This window comes from Pseudorasbora parva, chromosome 1 (genome assembly GCF_024679245.1).
Source record: "Pseudorasbora parva isolate DD20220531a chromosome 1, ASM2467924v1, whole genome shotgun sequence".
In the NCBI taxonomy this organism is placed as follows: domain Eukaryota; kingdom Metazoa; phylum Chordata; class Actinopteri; order Cypriniformes; family Gobionidae; genus Pseudorasbora; species Pseudorasbora parva.
Genome location: NC_090172.1, coordinates 10,565,298 through 10,587,561, shown reverse-complemented (window position 1 = coordinate 10,587,561; position 22,264 = coordinate 10,565,298). Strand labels below are relative to the sequence as shown.

The following is a 22,264-nucleotide window of genomic DNA, read 5'->3' as shown; positions in this document are numbered from 1 at the left end:
CGCCCCAGTGACAGCACTGTACCTTTTTTTTCTGAGAGTGTAGGAGTAATAAACCTTTAACCAAACCAACCATATGATCATCACTAACTCTGATCTGAAATGGAACATTGGATCAAAAAAGATGGGTATGGCATTAATTAAAACGATGGAGAAATTAGAAAAATTGCAACTGGAGAAGCTGCAAATTATGCATATTACTAATGCATGCAAATGTGTAAGCAGTGTGAGAGCATGGCTGATTTGTCGTGGGATTGGGTGGGCACTTAAGTATCATTTTGGTGTTGCATTTTTCTGAATTCTACTGTTAAACATGATCGTTTAAAAAAGAAAGTTGACAGCTTCACCAAAGCATATACCTTTTACCTTGTAGCTCACAGGTCTTTTAAAAAAATATATATCCCCTGTGTCTATAGAGAAAATCATGGCCTTGCCAGGGGTTTGAATGAAATTGCAAATGATGCATATTATGCATACTAATATTTAAGCAGCTTAAGAGCATAGGGAAACGGACTCTTTTGCTGTGCTTCATGGGAGTGGGTGGGCGCTAAAGTATTACTTTAATTTGATTTGCTTGTTGCCATTTTCTGATTGCTGAAGTTTTCTTTGCAGAATCATGGGTAATGCAGTTTTTCACCAGGAATTCCAGTGTTGAACACAATCATTCAAAAAATAAGTTGCGAAAGTTGACAAAAGCATATTCTGTACCACGTACCCCATAGCTTACAGGTCTGTCTTTAAAGGTTTATAACTTCAAAAGCATTTCCCCTATGCCCATGAAGAAAATGAATGGCATTTTTACTTATGAATCTGACTGTTGCACTCTAGCGGTGAATGTTTTCAAAGTGGACAAATCAGACAAAATATGACCCATTCACCAGCACCGTTGTAGTTTATTTTAATTATGCAACTGGTCTCATATCTGAATAATTACCTTAATCTAGATGGTCCACTTTTAACCGGCTTGTTCTTGCCCAGGGTTGTCATGTTGTCAGAAGGGAAGAGGTAAAACTTTAAACCTGTTGCACTTGCGCTTCTCCGTCACTGACAAAGAAAGCAAAGTCCAGAGGAAAAGAAATGAGGCGGCTAAAACAAAGCAGGACTGGCCCTGGCTAGTTCATTGTCTTATCTGTGAAGATAGAGAAGACAAATGATAATGCCACATTGCTCTGAGTGCTGGCAAATATAGTGCAGGGTCTGTTGTGCGTTTTGGGGTTTTGTGTCATGGTGTGATAGGGAATCCTTCCACATTCCTATCCTGGGCCATGTGGTGAGAGAATGATTTTCTGAGGACCAAAACGACACGTGCCAAGGAACCGGATACAAATAATAATGTGTGTAGATGCATGTTAATTTACATGTTAATAATTTACATGCATTACTGCTCCTGTGATAGAAGCATATTTGAAATTTGTATAGACGGCTCTGTGTTTTTAGACCCCTTTGTCTGATTTAAATTGTTAGGTGTGACGGAATAAGCACAAGGTGCTAAAGCAGCTGATCCTAGTGCAGTGAGATGGGACATGAGGTGTCAATAGTGATGAATGTGAGCATTGTATGCATTTCCAATACTAGCCTATGTGGGTCAGTACAGTGCCCAGGAGCAGAGTGAAGACAGGTTAATGAATGGCCAGCTCTTGTGTAAAGCTAGTTGGCAGAACTTTTTCTTCCTCCCCCTGCACTCATTCAAACCCCTGGCAATGTTTTCTTAACCTGTCTGACTGCAGTATAGTTAATGGGTGGCCTGGCGAGTCCTCTGATGTCAGACAACAAGCAGGCCACACACGGATATAGAGAGTAGAGACTCACTCAATGTGCCTGTGCTGTTTAGGGTGTGAGAGAACACAAATCAATTTTAATAATCTAAAAAAAGGTTATGTTCACATTAAAGTAAGATTTAAGCAGGGGTCTCCAACCCTGCAACTGTAGAACTTGGCTTTGTTTGAAATTACCCCCTATAATCTCATTCACTGTTGCCTACATTACTCCACTAATACAATCCATGCGAAGGAGTGAATAAAAAAAGGGAGTGAATCTGGACGCTAATTTCGTCTGAAGAGCTGTCGCTTTTACATAGTTAGTGCTTGCCATTTACTAATCATTTGAAACGCCAAACTGGCAGCTCCAGTAGTAATTAAAATATGTATCTTGTGCTATTTCATGGAAACTAGCATGCATAAACCTTAATTAAATAATTTAATAATCAATTAAATAGGAATTCATATGATATTACGGTGTAGCCACATTGGACCAACAATTTGATAAATGGATGGATGATAAAGCTGCAGGCGCCATCTTCTGGAGAGACGTGGGAATTTATGTGGCGCAACTGGCACAGTGCATTATGGGTATTCTCTTGCGTACATTGGTTGTGCACTCGGTTCATTGTGGGATTGAATAACTGCACTCGATAACGTCCACTATGGTTTCGGGCACCACTACAAATGGCTGTCACATTAATAATGCCCTATTTAATAGTATAGGGGCGATTTTAGACAGAGCCCTTCTTTCCTGCAGACTTCAGTTCCAACCCTGCTCCAACACACCTGCCTGTAATTTTCAAGTAACTCCTTGGTTCAGGTGTATTTGATTGGGGCTGGAACTGAACTCTGCAGAATGGTAGCTCTCCAGGAGCAAGCTGCGTCCAAAAGCTTAAAAATGCTGCCTTCGAATGATGCATTCCAAGAAGGCATCAAGGCATGTTTGCATCCAATGTTAGCTTCCCTTCCTGTCTCCTAAGAGACCATCATCTGATCAATTTGTGAAGGCAGCATAGATGTATCTTTCGCTGCCTTTGATATCCCACAATCCTGCTTTCCATTCTCTGACAGTTGAGCTAAAAATAAAGATGGCGTCTGAATGTTGCTGATGGTGGTACGTTTGTGTGTAAATGTATGTTTCTGACCAATGTTTTAACTGATGTTATTTCTAACTAAACTACTTTTGTAGTAAATACATATTTGCTTGTTTATCACCAAAGTTTGCTCTATTTTGCTGTAGATCATTAAACCCTTACGCTGCCTCAGAAATCAGGCTGAAATCAGTTTCGTGAGGTACCTTTGTGTGCAAACGCTGCCACAAACTCACTGCCTGATAAGGCAGTGAGGCAACAAGTCAGTATTTTGTTGAGGCGAATATTTGTTATGTCAGGCATTTAGGACTTCTATAGGATGATATAGAACATGGAGCTCATACTCAAGCAGAAAAAAATAATAAAAAATATTCAGAGGCCCAAACTGAGCAAAAATATGCTGATATTTGTATAGCCGAAAAGTAAGATGAAATTCAGACGTACATAAAACTCTATGTCTCCATAAGATGATATTAAAAATGCTTTGTTTTATGATCAGAGATCTGTAGTTTTTATTGTGGGGGCATATAAATAATGCAGTGCAATACAATGATGATTGAGAGATGAACAAGTAAACGTTTGCTTCAATCCAGTAAACGTTCATCTTGAAATATTAGATTTCTTGACATGTGTAACCCGACCTGAAGGGGGACGTTTTATAATTATACTAAAAGGCCTTTTACTTGGTAAAAAATGCATAAACTATTGTAAGCGGAAAATGATTACACACAATCAATCTATGTAGTTTATTGTGTAAACAGGTTTTTCAGCAAAGTTTTGATTATGGGGATAATTTAGAGAAATTTGCATATGATGCAGTTGGCTTAATGCTAAAACAGACAATTACAGCTGCATATACACAAAAGCAGGACAAATACGCTTAAGTATATTCGTATATGCACAATAGACACATGGCATGTGCATTTACACTCTTACATGGGACACATAAGCTTTTCTCAGTATAATGATTCATTATTTCATGTCTTGCGCTTTCCTGACATTTTGTACATGATGTTCCATTATTGCAGGGCCGTGTGGGGCAAGCCGGCAGGCAGATGAGAGTGAGCGATAGCAGCGGGCAGGGAAACGCAGCCTAGAGATTTTTTGTGACGTGACGGCTTATGCCTTTCAGTGGCAGTTCAGCCCTAGTTATCAAGCCCATCTCAGGGGCTAAAATGGATCTCTGGAGGTGGGGGCCGACAGGCAGCTCGCTTTGCCCCAGGGAGAGGGCCTGACAGCGCGGTCAGCCTGTCACCGGCAGCCCCTTCTCTCGGGAGCAGGGCCGCGGGGAGGTTAGAAGCACTCAGACATGTAAAACCATGTTTTGAGTCAAATAAATTTGCTCTTTTAGGCTTGGGTTGAAAGTCTAGGGATGCTACATTTGTATTGAGCCTCTTTGATCCACCAAATGGAACATTTAATTATCATGCATGGTGATAAATGTGAAGCATTTAAAAGCAAAATCAAACAAAATATAAGAATTTGCATTAAGGCATGACGTTTCCAATAGTTCAATGTAATCCTGCCCTTTACTCCAACAGTCTTGTGACTAAAACATGTTAGAGGGTCTTATAATGTCGCCTTGGTCCTGATCTGACTTGAAAAACAGGTGACTGGAGAGTAACATGTTGTCTTTTTAATGGCCTTTAGCTCTGAATCCTGGCAAGGGTTCTCACTGTTCTCTCCACTGCATGGACAATGTGTGGAATGGAACACTCCCTGACTCCAAGTGATTGCAGAGGATTTTTATTTTAAGGCCTCTTGACACCTAGTCAAAATAACTCACTATTTAAGACTGTACTGTATTAGGTCATCCAATAAGGGCTGTGTAGTCGGGTCGTGTGATGTTTATATCCAAACACGAAACTATGCTGCCAACGAGTGTTTGGAATTACAACTTGGTCGAGGGGTGAAAGCACTGGCTGTGCTTTGTAAGGTGTGTGCAGTTACTGATGACCGGTCAAAATTTTGACCAGACTTTGACCTAGCAATAAGCGGTGAGCCAAAATGCGTGTGTTCGGGCGGGGGTTGGATGTCTGTGAAAGCGAATCCGCAGATTAATTGCTGAAATAAATCAAACGCACACCCATGTTCACACATTCACTTACATATAAACACATCCATGTAAACAAGTCCTGTTTACTTCTTGCTTGTATAGTAATTTGTAAATCTATCAAACAGAAACCTAGAGCAACAGCAAGAAACCGTGATTGATAAAATCGGCCAAATGCACTATAGGCCTACATCTCTCAGAAGACAGAAAAAAATGCTCACAAGCACATCCACGCCAAGACACACACGCACATGGTGTTAACGGTGACTGCTGATGGCTTCGCATTTTTAATTTGCAAATTTATGCTGACATTTGAAAACACACCATCAGTTTAGCTGCACAAGTTCAGCTGGGCCAAGCATATTATCATTTTGTGCTGTATAATGTGATTTCCTCAAGTGAACACTTACATGCACGCGCATTCATACGCGCCACACATCTTCCGACAGTGCCTATTGAAACGAAGACAGTTTGCATGTTTGGTGTCGGCCTTATCAAAAGCCCCACTGAAGCTTCTTTGTGTCCAATATTATTTTTGACTTATTTATATACTCTACTATTACAGTATTTCATTAAATTTTGAATTAGCTTTATTACATTTCCCTTTTTCTGTATTTTAATTTTATCTTAGTTATTTTGTTATGTGTGTTTGCCATGTTTATCATTTATCATGCTTTCTTTTTATTTCAGTTTGAGTATTAGTACTTTAATTTATTATCAATTAATTGCCAAGGTAACATACTTTTTAAAAAGTTTTTTTAGGTTGTATTAGCTGATTCATTAGCTGCTATAAATAAGAATAACACGCATAACAATATTATTTGTGCTTTGAACCGTTATTATTTTACATTTTAAATAATTACAACAAATACCAGTTTGCATCAAGTTTTTCATCTAGTATTTGTATATTTTACTCTTTCAGCTTAATTTCATTTACCAAAAAATATTTTTAATAGTTACAGTTAACACAAAACAACACTGGCTTTGTCAGTTGTTTATGATGTTTAGTCAGTGGATGACTAAATATAACCTATTCGATATTCTGTTGTTTCAGGGTGAATTGTTTACTGCAGTGGTTCCCAATCTTGGTTCTGAAGTACCTGCAGAATTGCACATTTTAGATGTCTTCCTAATTAAACACACCTGATTTAACTCATCAGCTCAGTAATAAAGACTCCAAGGCCTCAAATATGTGTGTTATGACATTACAAATCACACTATAGGACATGGATCTAATACACTCGGGTACGACACGCATGTAGACTGTACGATGATGACACTTATTGAATCGTAGGCTATGATACAAGTTAGTATTGAAACATCATCAGTATGCGCTAGTGGTAAACAAATAGAGCAAGACGAATCGGACTTTGGCAACTGTGGTTTTCATGTGTGCTGAAAAAGAGAGGAGGAAGGGACAGGAGAATGTGGATGTGGTTGTGGCTAGAGAAAAGAGGCCAACTTGGCATGCCAATTTTGCAAATGGAGCTTGAGGTAATAGTTTTAAGTTTAAGCAAAATGTCTCATTTATCAATATGCCATATAAGGTTGTATTTTTATTGGTTAGTCAGTGGACGTAGATGGTAGCAGCAAACACACTGTGGGAGGATTATGTTAATTTACGAAAATGATCGCAGGCTATCTTTGGTCACAAGACACATCTTTGAACCTTTCTCACTGTAAGACGTAGGACAACCGTTTAGCCATGACCACAGAAATCGCAACGATTGGTCAACATTCGTTTGGGACGGGCCAAAATTGTATGATGTGTGCCGGGTATAAGAGAGACATTAAAAAGGTGCACTGTTGGGGGTAATCCAGGACCATCAGTATTTGGAACCTGGTTTAGTGAATTTCACAGGTTAAATCTCCCATTTAGCATGAGTTGCAGTTATATTTAGGTATACGCCATGGCTCCATTTTGCTCCCAGAGGGCCAGCTTCCTCCAACACACTTGCCTGGAGGTTTATAGTGACACTGAAGACCTTGATTAGCTGGTTAAGGTGTGTTTAATTAGGGTTGGAGTTGAGCTCTGCAGGGTGCCGGATTAGACATCCCTAGTATAGGTAATATTTTCCTGGAATGATACTATGCTAGCTAGACTTGAAGCAGAGCTACACGGACCGATTGGTGTATGGCATACGGAGCTGTCCAGTCTCCAGTCGCTCTTGCGGTACTTTGATGTCATACTCCGATCGGTCTGTGCAATGCTGCTTCAAGTCAAACAAGCCTAATGTCTATTAGAACAGTGGCTCTTGTGCCACCATAGGGCAATGCAGATAATTGGTCAGGGCTGTTTCATCACAATTTTGGAGCATTTGACTTCCCGTGTTTCTCATATGCAGTGAATTAAAAAAAGCACTTTTGTAGTTGTACCAGGGTGACCACTTAGTTGCAATGGTTGTGAAATGCCACAGAATTTTGCAGAGAAGCTTGTCAAACAACCGTAGAGAGAGTCCGAATTCCAGTGGGTATAAACCAATGTATTCACTTTGCAGTGAAGGGAGGAGGGGGGAGGAGGGAAGCTAGGGAGCACAAGGAGGAGGGAAAGAAGAGGGGGGTAACATCACTTGCAGTTGGAAAATAGTCCCCGCAGGGCATGTTTGGAGAAGCACAAGTTAACATAAAGCTTGTTGCTCTGCTTGCTTGCGTATTCTTGCATTCTGCTTCTTTCTCAGGTTCTGGTTTCCTGTCCTGTATTAATTTCCATGCTACTGTCATCTTTCTCTGTCCATCCACACACATTTTATTCTTTCGTGCTTGCTTTCCCATCTCTAGCTCTCTAAAGTGGTGGTTGCACAGGACCTGATGCTACAGCACCTTTCTTCAGGGACCTGTAGCGTCAGCTTATTTTCCTTCTTAGCCACCTGATGCTCATCACAGACTCAATTTAACACCCCACACACACCTGTGAAGAAGAGAGAATAAGGGAATCTGTTACCAAGGGAAAAAGAAGTCTGTGTGTGAAAGAGAAATAGTTTTTTATTTATTTATTATATATTACATTTTGCGCCTGTTATTTGTATTGAATGACAGAAAAATAAATAAAATAAAATAAATAAATAAATAATATATATATATATATATATATATATATATATATATATATATTAGGGATGTCAATCAATTAAAAATGTAATCTAATTGATTGCATACATAATTTTAGCTGTGAAAGTACATTTAAATTCAAATGAATAAATTAATTATTTGCATTAGTGACATTAAAGTAAAAAAAAAAAAAAATTTCATTATTATTTTCACTGTTCAAATATTGGCCATAACAATCAACAATATGATCTGCATGCTAAGGAAATAAATTCAAAAGTGCTTCAGGAAGAAAATGTATGTATATAGCTAAAGTTTTATGTATGTATGCATGGATGTATTTACAGTTTTTTCACTGTACATACAAGGAAACTGGTCTGCAGGACATTGTGATCCATTTAGCGTAAATTCCCCATTTTAAGGGAATTGCTCAGTTGGTCACATACAGATTTGCTAAGTTTGCGTTTCAGTAGGTGCGTTTACATGGAGCACTGTAATCGGTTTAAAAGTCCAATCTGAATGAAAATGCTTCATATAAACACCTCAATCGGAATAAAAATGCCCAAACCGAAATTGTAATCGGTTTGAAAAGGGTGAGATGGGATAAACCTTTCCATGAACCAATCAAACAAAATATTCCACCATGTAAACGGCCTGATCCGTTTACTGTGTATGTCCTTCTGTGACGTGATCATAGACCGTAATATACGCATAGACAGTAATATACAGTAATACATCAAATATATATGACGTAATAGTAATATTAGTAATATACGGTAATATTTAGGCCTATACGGCGCATGCCGCGCTAACACCAGGCTTGTTGACAAGAGAGGAAAGTTCATTTTTCTGAGGTGTTCAACTTTTTATTTCGTAACAACACATGCAGATAATATTGGCATAATGACACAGACATAGCCCGGCTACATCTCATCTTGACAGCGTTTGTCCCAGGCAATTTTTTCTTACAGTGCGGTTTTAAGATGATGTTGACTGTTGACAGTTATTATCACGGGACGTTAGGTCGTACCTCCGGATTAACGTTACCTCCTGGATGCTTTGCATTTGGTACTTTTATCAACACTTACATCAAGCCGTTTTTATATAGTAAATGTTCCAATCAATGACTCAGACAGCGTGTTCTCATCTCCTTCCTTCATTGTACAGTTGAATGGTGGCGTGAACAGCTCAGGGTCAAAGTTCAATACAGAATGTATTAATCTGCGTTATTTTTTAATGCGTTATTTTTTCTCAGATTAATTAATTATATATATATATATATATATATATATATATATATATATATATATATATATATATATATATATATATATATATATATATATATATATATATATATATATATACAGTTGTTCCTAATAATCATTTAGGTGAGTGTATATATATACATATATATATATATATATATATATATATATATATATATATATATATATATATATATATATATATATATATATATATATATATATATATATATATATCCAATAATAATAAATGTATAAACAAAAAAGTATTGGTCTGAGAATTACTAAATTCTATTGAAACCATTGATGGAAATGTTTAATTTGTGCTTCTCCACTGGGGAGTTTTCTGTCAATCATATTGTACATTTTCCATGTACCTCAGTAAAACTGTTCATAGATCATGAGTCAACTATTGTCAACCACACACAAACCTATTGAAGTCTGAAGTCAGAATTAACTCAGATAATCTTTAAAACAATCTAAGGATTTCCAACAGTATAACTCCGAAATGTACATTTTCTTTGCTGTATTAAATATTTTTTTTGGTCCTAGAATTTTGGTGCAATAACTAGCTGAAATGTGTTTCCTGTAACTTTGTGAGGAGAGAATTTCTTTGAAGGGATAGAGTTTGAATGAATAACTGCGACATCACTACATCCGTAAATTGCTGCATGTTGTTAAAGTGCAAAAAGGCACAGAAAACACACTCTTTTTCTCCAAATATATCTTTACAAAGACTTGCTCAGTTATTTTAGTCGAGTATGAAATGAACCTTGTTTTAGCGCAATGCTTGATTGACAGGCGAGTAGGAGTTTTTTTCTGGAGCATATGAGGACGGATTACACTACAAATGCAGTGTGTTTGAATGCGTTTCAGACTACCTCTGAGTGAACTGATACTATGATATTCTTTAAAGTTCTTTGGAATTCCATGCGCATACCTTGGCATATGAGGTACCATGGCATGTGCTGCATCAAAGAATTACCGTGCTACAGCTGCAATACTCCTGTGTGTGTACAACAAGTTTGTATTGTTGAAATGGTTCTTACAAGATTTTGCTTCCTTTGCTCTGGGACACACTATGTTCTGCCAGTTGAGTGTCAGCTGATGGCCGCTACCCAGAACTGAAGCACCACAGGTGGTGTCACACATGAGACCGTTTTTTCCATGTCTGGGGACAAGTTATACATGGGGTTTTCCTTGGACATGGTGTTCAGCCTCTTAACTCCTGTTTTATGAGTCTGGCTTAGACAGCTTGTGGTGGAAGTTGCACTGATCTGGTGCCAAAATTCATCACGGTCATGATAAATATCATGTATCGGCAGGACAACCAGTACTACCGCAGGATTTAATGGTGGCATATATTATGGGGATAATTGTGACAATGTCATGTCACAATATCACAATACAAAAATGCAACAATATGTATTGTTTATAGTTCACCAAAATATAATTTCAATCCAGTCCACAAAACCCGTAATCAGGTTCAAAATCTGGAGTCTAAGAGTAAAAAAATATATAATTATTGAAAAAATCACCTTTAAAGTTGTTAAATTAATTAATTAGCAAGGCATATATATATATATATATATATATATATATATATATATATATATATATATATATATATATATATATATATATATATATATATATATATATATATATATATATATATATATATATATATATATATATATATATATATTCTGGTGTCACCATTGCCCTGTACACTAAGTCCAAACCTATTCAAGTCTATTACTGATATTAAATACCAATTACAAATGTAATGAACAGAACTTTTGTTAACTGTTTATCATACATATTTAACTTTATTTTGGTTTTGTTTAAATTATCGTGAGAGTAACACATCATGAGATTAGTTTCATCTATCAAACTGAAATGAGTGTATTGTTACACCCCAACTGATCGGCTTTGTATGTACGTGCTACGAACATTAGCTTCACAGTGTTGTGTGCATTGAAGTGTAAAAGCATCCAAACACACACACACACGCACGCGCAGTTGCCCTGTACAGTAATATTCACATTTTGTAACATGTCACCAGTCGTAAGTGCGGGATAGCCATTGTAGGTTATTTTTAGTCTGGGTCGGTAATCTCTTCTAAGAGCCTTTCAGGGCCCGTCTCTTTCTAACCTGGCCGGAAATGCTAAGCCAATAAGCCCCAGGCGTCTGGCTCAACTCTAGGCCGGGAGAGAAAGTGAGTCCCGGTACAGGCGTTTCCTGGATTATTTAATACTTCAGCATCGCAGGGAGGGGGAGTTTGAATCTCTGAATTCCAGGAATGTTGGTTCTTTTAGGGCTTATGCGCTGCAGGGTACAGAGTGTTTTGGACATAGCTTAGTGACGTCACACTGCACACATTTTATGGAGTGGGTAAATTAACAAACAAATGCTACATTTCTGCAATGAGGAATAAGCTGATTGGGTGTATTACAGACTTGCATGGAAACTTTATAATAGCTTTGTTTGCATGGCAAAATGAGCCACTGTATACATAACATACAGTATCCCTCATTTTTTTAAATTGAGGATTCATTTTCCATTTGCCATGAGACTCCAGTCTCATTCCTCCATCCAGCTTTAGTTCATCCTTTTATTCACATATTCATCAATGCTATTAAGTGTGAAAATGCATTTTGAGCAGCTGTGAGTGATGCATCCTTGTCACTTTGTGATGGGTAAAATATGTATTTCAGTGCTGTACAAAAAAATAGTATTATTTTAAAGTGCACGCAAAATAAAAATTTATATTGGTTGGAGTTTTAATTTGTTGCCCAGGAAAAGATCTTTTAAAATACATACATACACAGTGCCTCCCAAAAATTTGAAAACTTTAGACAATGTTACCATAAGTCCTTATCACGGATCTCTTGGTATAGATGCGTTTTGAAGTAATTTTTAATTATCTTTGAAGACCAGCAGATGATTATATAATAATGGCAATGTAGTCATAGGTAATATGGTGCCTAGGGTGACCACCTGCTAATAAGGCCAAGCGGGGACAAAGGGTATGCTTCTAAAGGGACAATGTGGGACACTGCCTGGCATGGCGGTGCTCCACCCCAAGGGCAGACGGGCAGATAGTGGTTTACCCATTTCTAGCACATAGCACTTTACATGGTATATTAATAATGCCCTATTCCCCTAAACGTGTGTAGGCTAATTGCTGATGTATGCTCATGAATAGGCCAACCAATGTGTATTTTTAACATAATATTTTGAACATTCAATGAATTGACAGATGCACTTCCACTTAAGATTTACTTTAGCTATTTTACTTTACTTATTTTTCATTACAATTTATTCACTTTAAATAAATTACAATATAAAATTATAGGATTAACAGAAATTGTAGTTGCTCAACACCACAAGAACAGTAAAAAAAAATAAAAATAATTTGTTAAGTTAAAGTTAAACTAAAAGTAAAGTTAACTCCGGAGGTTCACGGAACGAGAGGGGGAGGAAGGATGGTGAACTTCAATGTTAGTAAAGTCTGCACTGCAAAAAAAAAAAAAAAAAATGCTTTCTTACTTAGCTTTTGTCTTGTTTCAAGTCTAAATATCTAAAAATTATTACATTAATAGACATTTATTAGGCATGTAAAAATTATTGTCTTGTTTTGGTAAAAAATTACCCAAAATTAAGCAAAATAATATGCCAATGGGGTAAGAAAAATAAGCTCTCGGTATCCACCTCAACACCTTTCAGTCACAAATATTCATTTTCCCAGTCTTTCTTGTACCCACTCCATCTCTTTTTAATTGATGATGGCGGTGCCTATGACTCCATTTTTCGAATAGGGAAGTGAACATCTAAAAAGTTCCAAGTGGTTCTGATATGCACGTGCGTGCGCTGTCATGACAACAACAAAAAGTTGACAACAGCAGTTCAACTGAGGGGTGGGTGTGGCAACAGTAGCGTGCTGAACTGTCAAGTAATGTTGGTTTAGCTGCCTGAGGCACGAGGATATAGAGCAACCAACTTTTTGTTGAGCAAGCATTAATTATGCGTGACACGGTCTCAATTTGCGGGACGCATGAATTTGGCTTCAAACGCTGTGCGCACACGCGGGACGGGTGGTCACCCTAAGTTGCCCCTTTGGCAGCTGCGATGCCTGATTAAACTTGACCAGATGTAATATTTTGGGTCAGTATCAGCACACCTTATAGCTTTACTGACTGATTTCCAATTAAGCTTAGCATCCAATAAACAAATTAGAACACAGTGTAGATATTAACATTTGCATTTATTAATTTAGCAGAGACTTTAATCCAAAGCATCTTACAAATGAGGAATACATGAAGCAAATTATCTAAAAATGAAGGGTTTTTTGTTGTTGTTTTTTTTTTTTGTATGAATGTAGCAATATAGACAAGTATTCCTCTTCTCTTTGGGATTCCTAGCAAGGACATCCAGAAACTCTAGCACATACAGTGCCATTAGGATCCTGATAAGAGTGTGTAAATATGAGCACATCACACCAATTCTTCAGTCTCTACATTGGCTTCCTATTTCCGCTCAGCTCGGGTATAAAGTTTCCATCCTCACACATCCGTGCATTCATGGCAATGCTCCCACCTACCTTTAAGAACTCATTACTCCACAGATCTCAGTACGTTCTTTTCGCTCCACAAACACTCATCGGCTCCATCCCTCTAGGATTAAAACCCACACCATTGGGGACAGAGCCTTCTGTGCCGATGCTCCACGCTTGTGGAATGCCCTCCCTGAACATCTGAGAGCTCCACAAACAACTGATGCTTTAAAAAAGGGACTAAAACCGTATCCGTTAAGAAAGTCTTTCAATGTTTAAATTGCTTTGTGTTTCCATTTTTGTGTTGATTTGAACTTAACTCTTAATTGCTCTAACTGCTTTATTATGATTTTATGCTTTATGCTTTATAAATGAAATGTTTTATTATTACTAGTAGTATTTTTTATTTATTTTTTATTTACCTTTATTAAAGTCTCATTGAGATTAAAATCTCTTTTACAAGAGAGACCTGGCCAAGGTAGCAGCCATAACGTCTAACATATTAAAATACAACAATTTAGTACAATAATAAAAAGAAATAGTAATACATAGGATTCTCTCAACAAAAACAATCACTGCCTTCATTACCACTTTCTTTATGATGCCTTTAAATTCACCGATAGACACCAATTTCTCCAATCTTAAATCTTTTTGCAAATTATTCAGTATTCAGAGATATATATTCTCAGAGTATATTCAGAGTATAAGCTAGTGTGCAAAAAGATAAGCAATAGCAATAAGCTAGTCTCCAAAACAATGACAAATTTGCATTTAAAATAAATAAGCATTCAAAACTTACAGTCTCTCACTTCCACCAATATGGATCAATGATTTTGATGACATCACTCTGCACTTCTGGTCCTCTATTACTTCTGGTCCTCCATATTTACTAAATGTCTATTGTATCATGCATACAAACAGAAAAAAAGAAAAGTAAGGGAATAATCGTCTCTCAAAGTCAAGGTCTGGTAGATCTTCGCTCACCTACAGGAGATGGAAGTCAAGGTAAAAGATAATGCATTTATTTAGTAATCAGCAAATAGCTTCTATCCAGTAGGGTGAGAGCATTGCAGTGGGTTCTGATAAGATCATTTGCTTTCAGGTGTTTTGCTGGCTACTGTACTCCGCATTGAGTGTAAATTGAATAGCATGACCTTTTGCAGCCGAATCAAATTGACTGCATTTCCACACACATTGGATGGTTTCAATTACCATACATTTTTTGATATTGGAGTCTGTAACCTCACTCATTCCTCATGGATACTCGAATGAGTGCAGGTGTTTATGATAAAACACGCACGCATGCAGGAATGCAATCTGTAAGCACTTTTTTGCTCTCTGCATACATTCAGACATATTCAGGCATTTGACCCTTGTGCAGTTAACACGGATGCTGTATTATAAAAAAAGAATTATAGTCTTGTCTTTCTCCTTTGTTGTCGTGCATGGTGCAGTGGCTGTGATGATGTGCCCTGCTGCTGATATCAGGGTGACAAATGACGGGCCGCCCTGCGGTTTGTTGCTCATAAGCCTGCCAACAGCCGAAAGGTCAGAGGGGGATTCGGAGGGTAACAAAGCACTTTTAACAAGAGAAGAGGGTGACTTTACATGCCTAAATGCCAGCTTCATAATTCCACATTTCCACATGCGTAGCTGTTTATCTGATCTCATTGGAATGAAACAGGACTCACTTTCCTTTCACCCTCCCCTTCCTCCTTGCTTGCATTGTCTTAGGCTGTCTAGCTCATCATAGCATGATCACCATACTGTATATTTTTATTCTCACAAGATCGCCTACCTCTGCAGATTAGCCACCTCAGTTCACATGCACGTTTCAAAAAGGAGTAGAAATATGTGTTTTTTTCTCTTCGTCACTGCATTGAAATATTTAGACTCTAGCTCTTTAGGAATCCAAGCACCCTAGTGTCAGCATTATTGGGCATGTTTCTAAAATAAGTAGTGCATCAATATGTCTGAGAACCAAAAACTAAGTTTATTCTAATTGTATTAGATACAGAGCTGTGGACCATCTGTTGCACCACAGCTAAGAAACAGCATGCAAACTCGCCTTTCTCTCTTTATGTTCAGTGCATCCATTTAGATTGTCAGTTTGCTGTAGTCCCTTTCATTTCTTTCACTTTGTTTCTTTCTATTATCTCTCAGTAGAAACTGCTTGTTTGTGCTTCCGAATATCAGGTTATGTGGACTTGCAACCACACTGTAAAAAAATATTTAGAAAAAAAGTTACCTGGTTGCCTTAAAATTTTGAGTTCATTGAAATTAAAATTTTGAGTTAATACAATTAACATTTTTTGAGATTCAACAACCTTTATTAAAATATTATTAAAAGATTTTGTAAGCATATTGGGTAATTGTGTGTTTTATTTCCGATGACGCAGTGAAACATGCCAAATAGTGCTATTTTCCTAATCTATAAAACATTTTGTGTGGTTCAGATACAAAAATATTTTGAGTTTCTATTTATTAAACAAATTTCCTTCATTGTATCAACTCAAATTTTTAAGTTCAGTAAACACAACATTTTAAGGCAACCAGGTTACTTACTTTTTTTAAGTTAAACCAACAAAAAACAACACTTTTTTTTTTTTTTTTTACAGTGCACATATAAATTTGCAATATTATATCCAATTACTCTTCACTAGTATGCATTATTCTGATTGCTATATAAGTAGTGGCTCCTGCTGATGAGTTTGATTGGTACCTGTTCAAGCTTCTGGTCGTGGTGTTCAGAGTCAGACAGAGTCAGGGGGGTGGTAATGTTGGTGAGGGTTATGAAAAGTTAATCTTTGCCATGCTCGTCTCTCTGTGATCATTGCCTCTGGAGCAGGCATGCCTCGGTGCCCAGCTTGCAGGATCATTTGTGGGGGAAATGAGGTTTGAAATAGTTCTAGTGATTCCACTGGCAGAATCCTATTTTTGAGTATGACATATGACTGCTGTGCCATTTATGTATACTGTGACACAATCTGCTTAGGCTTATTGAGCGAGGTTTACGTTGGAATGTTTTTGATAATGTCAATTTGTTGTGTGGGTATGATGGTCTTTTTTATTAAAGTTCTAGATTCTGACAATAATGTTTTTGGTGACCAAGCATTAAATCAGTGTCCTATTTATTGCTCTGTACCATGATTCTCTCTCTCTCTTCTAACATGATGTTTGAGAAGACTCAGTGGTTGACGTAGGTTGGCTACATAGCGGAAGGTTGGTGGTTCCATCCCTGGTTCCACCTGAGCAAGTGTCGAGGTGTCCATGGGTAAGAAACCTAACCCCAGCCGCTCCCGACCAGCCGGATGGTGTCTTACATGGCTGACACTGCCATCGGTGTATAAATCAGTGAATGAATGGGCGAATGTGAGGCAATATGTAAAGAGCTTTGGTGGCCATGGGTCTTGTTGAAAGCCCTATATAAATGCAGTCCATTTATCATTTATCATTTCCTACCCAAAATGCTATGACTAGTCCCAGCTTACACAGTGCAGCATGTTACATCAGAGGTAAATTGATAATATCATTGCCTATACTCTATGAGAAGTCCAACTAATAATCATTCTCTTTTTCCATAAGGCCTATAAAATTGAAACTTTCAGACGAGGCTTTGTACAACCTGCATTGAATGTTTGTCTTTAGTAAATGTGCCTTAAAGTTATAAAGTTAAACTTTATTTATTATTTCCAATTCTTCAGTTCTCCATCCTGCTTACCACCTCTATAATTCAGAATTTGAACTAAAACGTAAAAGGAATTCTTAATCCAGTTCTGAATGGCATACAAACCTTCTTTGTTTCGGCCAGAAATAGTCAAATTATAGACAAGTATTGAATGGAGCAAAAACAATTTTCTCTAAGAATAAAAAGAGAAAGAAAAAGCCATCAATCTTCACTTTAAACTTTTCCTAGATATATTCTTGGTTGTTTAATGTCTTCCTTGTGATGTTGCAAGGCTTCAGTTGTAAAATCCACTCTGAGTAATTGACTTTCTAGGTTTTATTACCTGCAGAGTTTTCCTTCTCTGTCATGGCGGAGATGCAAGGCCGTAGAAACACAGAAAATACGAACTTAATATTTTACTGTCTTTTTTATTATTTCGTTACCTGGGATATGCGCTCAGATCCTCAGATGATATTGGATAGATTTGTTTTCTTCAGTGCAGTGAAGTTAATCACTGGGGTAAATTAGAGGGTTAACGAAAAGGACCATAGCTACCTCTTATCAGTGGCATAAGTTATATATATCATAAATACAATGGCTTAGGTGGATCTCAATAAAAGAGTTAAAGCAAGGACACTTCAAAGACAGCCTGTCTGATAACAAAAGAGTGCACCTGATAATGAATGAATGGTGAATGCTGGCATGCCTCTGAAGTACTGGGGAAAGGAGGGGAGCTAGATGGAGTGTGACTACCGAGCGCTTGTCAGTGTGTTTTATGGCTAATTGAAGCATTTGTGGTAAAACAGCCATGAATGGCACCCTTTAGAATTAGAGCAGGTTAATATATTGTGATCCCACAATTAGCCCACGATTGTTAAGATCTGTTTAATTCGGTGGGGTCCATTAAGCGAAATGGGAAAGGTCCATTCTATTTTTCTTCCCTTCTTACTCAAGGCCATTTCTCTTTGGAACTGCCAGAGGCAATCGATGGCTGCAGACACGGCTCCAGAGGTTGCCAGGCAAATCCGACCACTCTTGCACTGGACTAGATGTACTTTGCAAGTATTGGTTACACTTTGAATTATGTGTCTGAATGGAGGACAAAGATTTTGAGCCTGTTCCATATAATACTGAAAGATAACTAATGTTGTGAGAGGAGTGCAGGTTTTGGCAGAACTTTTGATTGCTGTATAAACCCTGGAGCACCCTCTGCCGTTCTAGATAAAGTCTGACCTAGAGTTCACACTTAACAAGTAGTTTTACTAACCACCAGTCCTTATTTGCGTGCTGTTATTGAGAAAACCCTCAAATGAATAAAATGTTTTCTCTGTAAATCAAATGATGAAAATCTATGGGAATTCATCCTGAATAACCAGGATTATAATTGCAGGATAGCAAATGCTTATTGTTATTGCCCTCTGTTTTAGTGGCTACCTTGTTTTTTATGAAGTTGCGGAAGACAAATTGCGGGAGACAGCAAAAGTGTAGCTCAAAGAAAGGACATTATTAGCCGACCATTAAATGGCAAGTCACAGGCTGTGAATTTCTTTCTAGCTGCTTAACGTCAGAACTCAGGTGTCCCAGTGAATGTTTTGTTATCTCTCGGAAATATGTGCTGTTATCCAATCCAATATAGAATTAGGAAACATGTCCCAAGGAGGGCATTATGAACTTGTGAGTGAAGCCGGGCTTAGTATTTTCTTCCCTGTCAGTGCACTAATCAAACGTTAGCACTATCAGTGCTGAAATCTCTTAAATGGAGTGAGATAAGTAAAATGGCCTTGTTTTGATGTCTCAAAAGCTGCTCCCGTGAGCATAGGGAGATGCTGGTGTGTAATCGTGGGAAACTATTAATAGGAAAGGGATCAAACGGGGTGATCGTTGCACATGGGACTGGAGGCTAAGCAATGCAACACTTCTATCTAAAGAGGACAGTCCCCCTGCAGCCACCACGATTGTGCCCGAACGCTATCAGGAAGCGATGCTAATCCTGTGGTGTGCATAAAAGGATTTGTTCTTGTTGGCCTGCATTCGCCACGTCCCCCAGCAATTTTGGTGTTTATCTTTTGCAATTGCTAAGTCCCGTGGGTTTTGGTGCTGGAACTTCCAGTGCCTGTGACTTTCCACAGCCACTGCTCTACAGATACTGCCCCGTCTGCATTACCATCTGCAGAAGAGACAGAGAAGGGAACATCAAAGACTGGAAGCAGCGTTTAGCGTTCAGCATTTGATTCTGTAATCACACTTCATATGCTCAAAAAATATTGCATCTATTTCAGTTCACAATAAGGCTTCTTATCTATGGATTGCCAGCTTGAATTTTGTTGATGAGCCATTTGAGACATCTGAGTTAGGGATTGGAGGAACTTAACTTCCCTCATATTGTTTCTTACTTCTTTCTTGCTACTTCCCTGGGTAGTTGCTGTGTGTAAGCTCAGTTAATGGGTTTCTTAGGGGAGATATTATTTTGGTCCAGTAAGCTGCATGTTTAATGTATGACTGACAGTGCTGACTCATGTGGCTTAGGCAATTTGTAGTTGAAAGAGATTTTGTAGTTTAAAAAAGCACAAAAAATAGTAAAAAATCTCCATCCTCTATTAGCGATTATAGGGCATTGCTCCACCCAGCCTGAAAACAAAATCTCCTTCTCCAGACTAAAATGTCCTATTTTCTCTTTCCCCTTTTCTTTTCAACCTCTTAAGAAGATAGATGAGGAAAATGAGGCCAACTTGCTGGCAGTGCTCACAGAAACCCTGGACAGTATCCCAGTGGACGAAGACGGTTTGCCTTCGTTCGAGGCCCTGGCAGATGGGGACGTGACCAATGCCAGTGATCAGAGCTGTCCTTCCACCCCTGATGGCTCGCCACGCACCCCAGAGCCAGAGGAGCCTTCCCTGGTAAGAGACACTGCTCCCGTGCTTCCTGTGTGCCCAATCCTGTTTTGCTATAAAGCATGGCCCTCTCATTCTGTTTCCTTCCCTCGCTCTTTCTCGGTCCCAAAGTGTTTCACTTTCCCTGACTCCTTCTGTCTGGTCTTCACTAGCACCAGATAAGGAGATGCTGCAGGCCTGTCACCAAAAATGGGTACAGACTCGCCAGACAGCATCTCTGGAAGCCTCCTATTGATGTTTGCACAGAACATAACCACAGCACTGTTAAAAAGGCAGATCAAAGTAGATCAGTGTTCCTGAGGTGTTAATTGCATTGTTCATTACTGCAAAAAGGAACATGCACAACACTGTCAAGCTGAAGTAATGAAGAATATGCTGAAATAATTGAATTTAATCAAGTAGCCTATTTTAATCTGCATTTCCTCTAATGAACCAGCAGTAAACAGCTAAAGATGAAATCCCCATTGCATTTGTTTTGTTGTGAATTTGCACATTAATGTTCATCACATCAGAATTCATAAACTTACATTACTTAAAGTTATATTCTGAGTATCACAGACAAAAACATTGCACCTTCTCCGCTTGACGCACAGCCACAATATGAGTCTGATATATCTGACTCATGTCCTACTAAATTATATCCTTAAAAAATTGTAGCCCACACATACAGTCATGTAGTGCTAAAAAAAATCTCTTTAAGCTATGAACATTATATGCTGTCATCAAATACGTTTACAAGATACTTGCAGATAGAATCTTATGAAAAATGTAAATAGCTTGCAAAAGACAATATTCACAAACAGCTGAGTATAGCAACACCATAGTCATGGGTTTGATTCTCATAAAATGCATGAAACAATAAACTGTATACCTTGGATGCAATTTAAGTCACTTTTGATAAAAGCATCATAATGCATAAGGCACCAAATGCAGAAATGTAATGTAAAACTGTTTGGAGTTCTTTGCATTTTGCATTATGACCCTTATGATCTGTTTCACCGCTCTGTTTGTAGCTGAAGAAGCTCCTCCTGGCGCCTGCTAACTCCCAGCTCAGCTATAATCAATACCCAGGTGGCAAGGCACAGAACCATGCAGCCAGCAACCAACGGATCAGACCAACACCTGCTGTTGCCAAGGTAGCTGCTCGCTGCACTTCTTGCATCAAAGGCCTGGTGTGTGAGCTCATCTGCTAGTTTCATGTAATTTTTACTTTCTGATAAATTATACAAATAGTCTGCTCCCTCCAGGGAGCTAAAGCTTGATTAAGTTGTGTCTGTGATGGAGATGTTGTGGCTGTCTCATCTAAAATGTTGTTACTCTGAATGACGTTTAGGACTTCTGAATGGCACCATCTCATTTCCATGGAAAAAGAAAATGTTGAGATGTCTTGATAGAATTAGCATTGTTGGTCTGATTGCCACAAAAACAATGATTTATCACCACAGGCCCAGTCATGTTGTAAACTAAAAGAAAAATGACTAGTTATTTGAGGTGAACATCATGCATAATTCTCTCCCCTTCACACAAACACGCTCACGCACATGCGCAACTCTCTTTGAGGAGTTAATTTTCCATAATGACTTTGACTCCTCTGTTTCTGGAGCTCTGCACATGGCAGTATCCCAGAGGACACCGCTGTCTCCTCCTGCTGCCTGCGTGCAGATCTTTCTGGAGCCGTCCCAAGACCTCGTAATTAAGATGATGGGCAAAGCACACTCACGTTGCCTTTTGGGAGACTAAACCACCTCTGTGCTAACCCCCTGTTCTAATCTTCCTATGTTACCAGTGTCCCCTGTTACATGCCATACTCATATTCTGTGCCCTCTCTCTCTCTCTCTCTCTCTCTCTCTCTCTCTCTCTCTCTCTCTCTCTCTCTCTCTCTCTCTCTCTCTCTCTCTCTCTCTCTCTCTCTCTCTCTCTCTCTCTCTCTCTCT

At 38.3% G+C, this 22,264-nt stretch overlaps 1 protein-coding gene across 12 annotated transcripts in view; it reads left to right on the top strand.

Moving 5' to 3' along the window:
• Window positions 1–22,264, top strand: part of ppargc1a (peroxisome proliferator-activated receptor gamma, coactivator 1 alpha) — a 47,429-nt gene that overhangs the window by 5,576 nt on the left and 19,589 nt on the right. For 5 of the 12 annotated variants that reach the window (XM_067420579.1, XM_067420612.1, XM_067420946.1 and 2 more), the window contains exons 3-4: window positions 20,142–20,336; window positions 21,344–21,466. In XM_067420579.1, the coding sequence (XP_067276680.1) occupies window positions 20,142–20,336; window positions 21,344–21,466 (318 nt within the window). Of the gene's footprint in view, window positions 1–20,141; window positions 20,337–21,343; window positions 21,503–22,264 lie in introns of all 12 variants that reach the window. The other 7 variants (XM_067420587.1, XM_067420865.1, XM_067420779.1 and 4 more) reach the window with 3 other exon arrangements.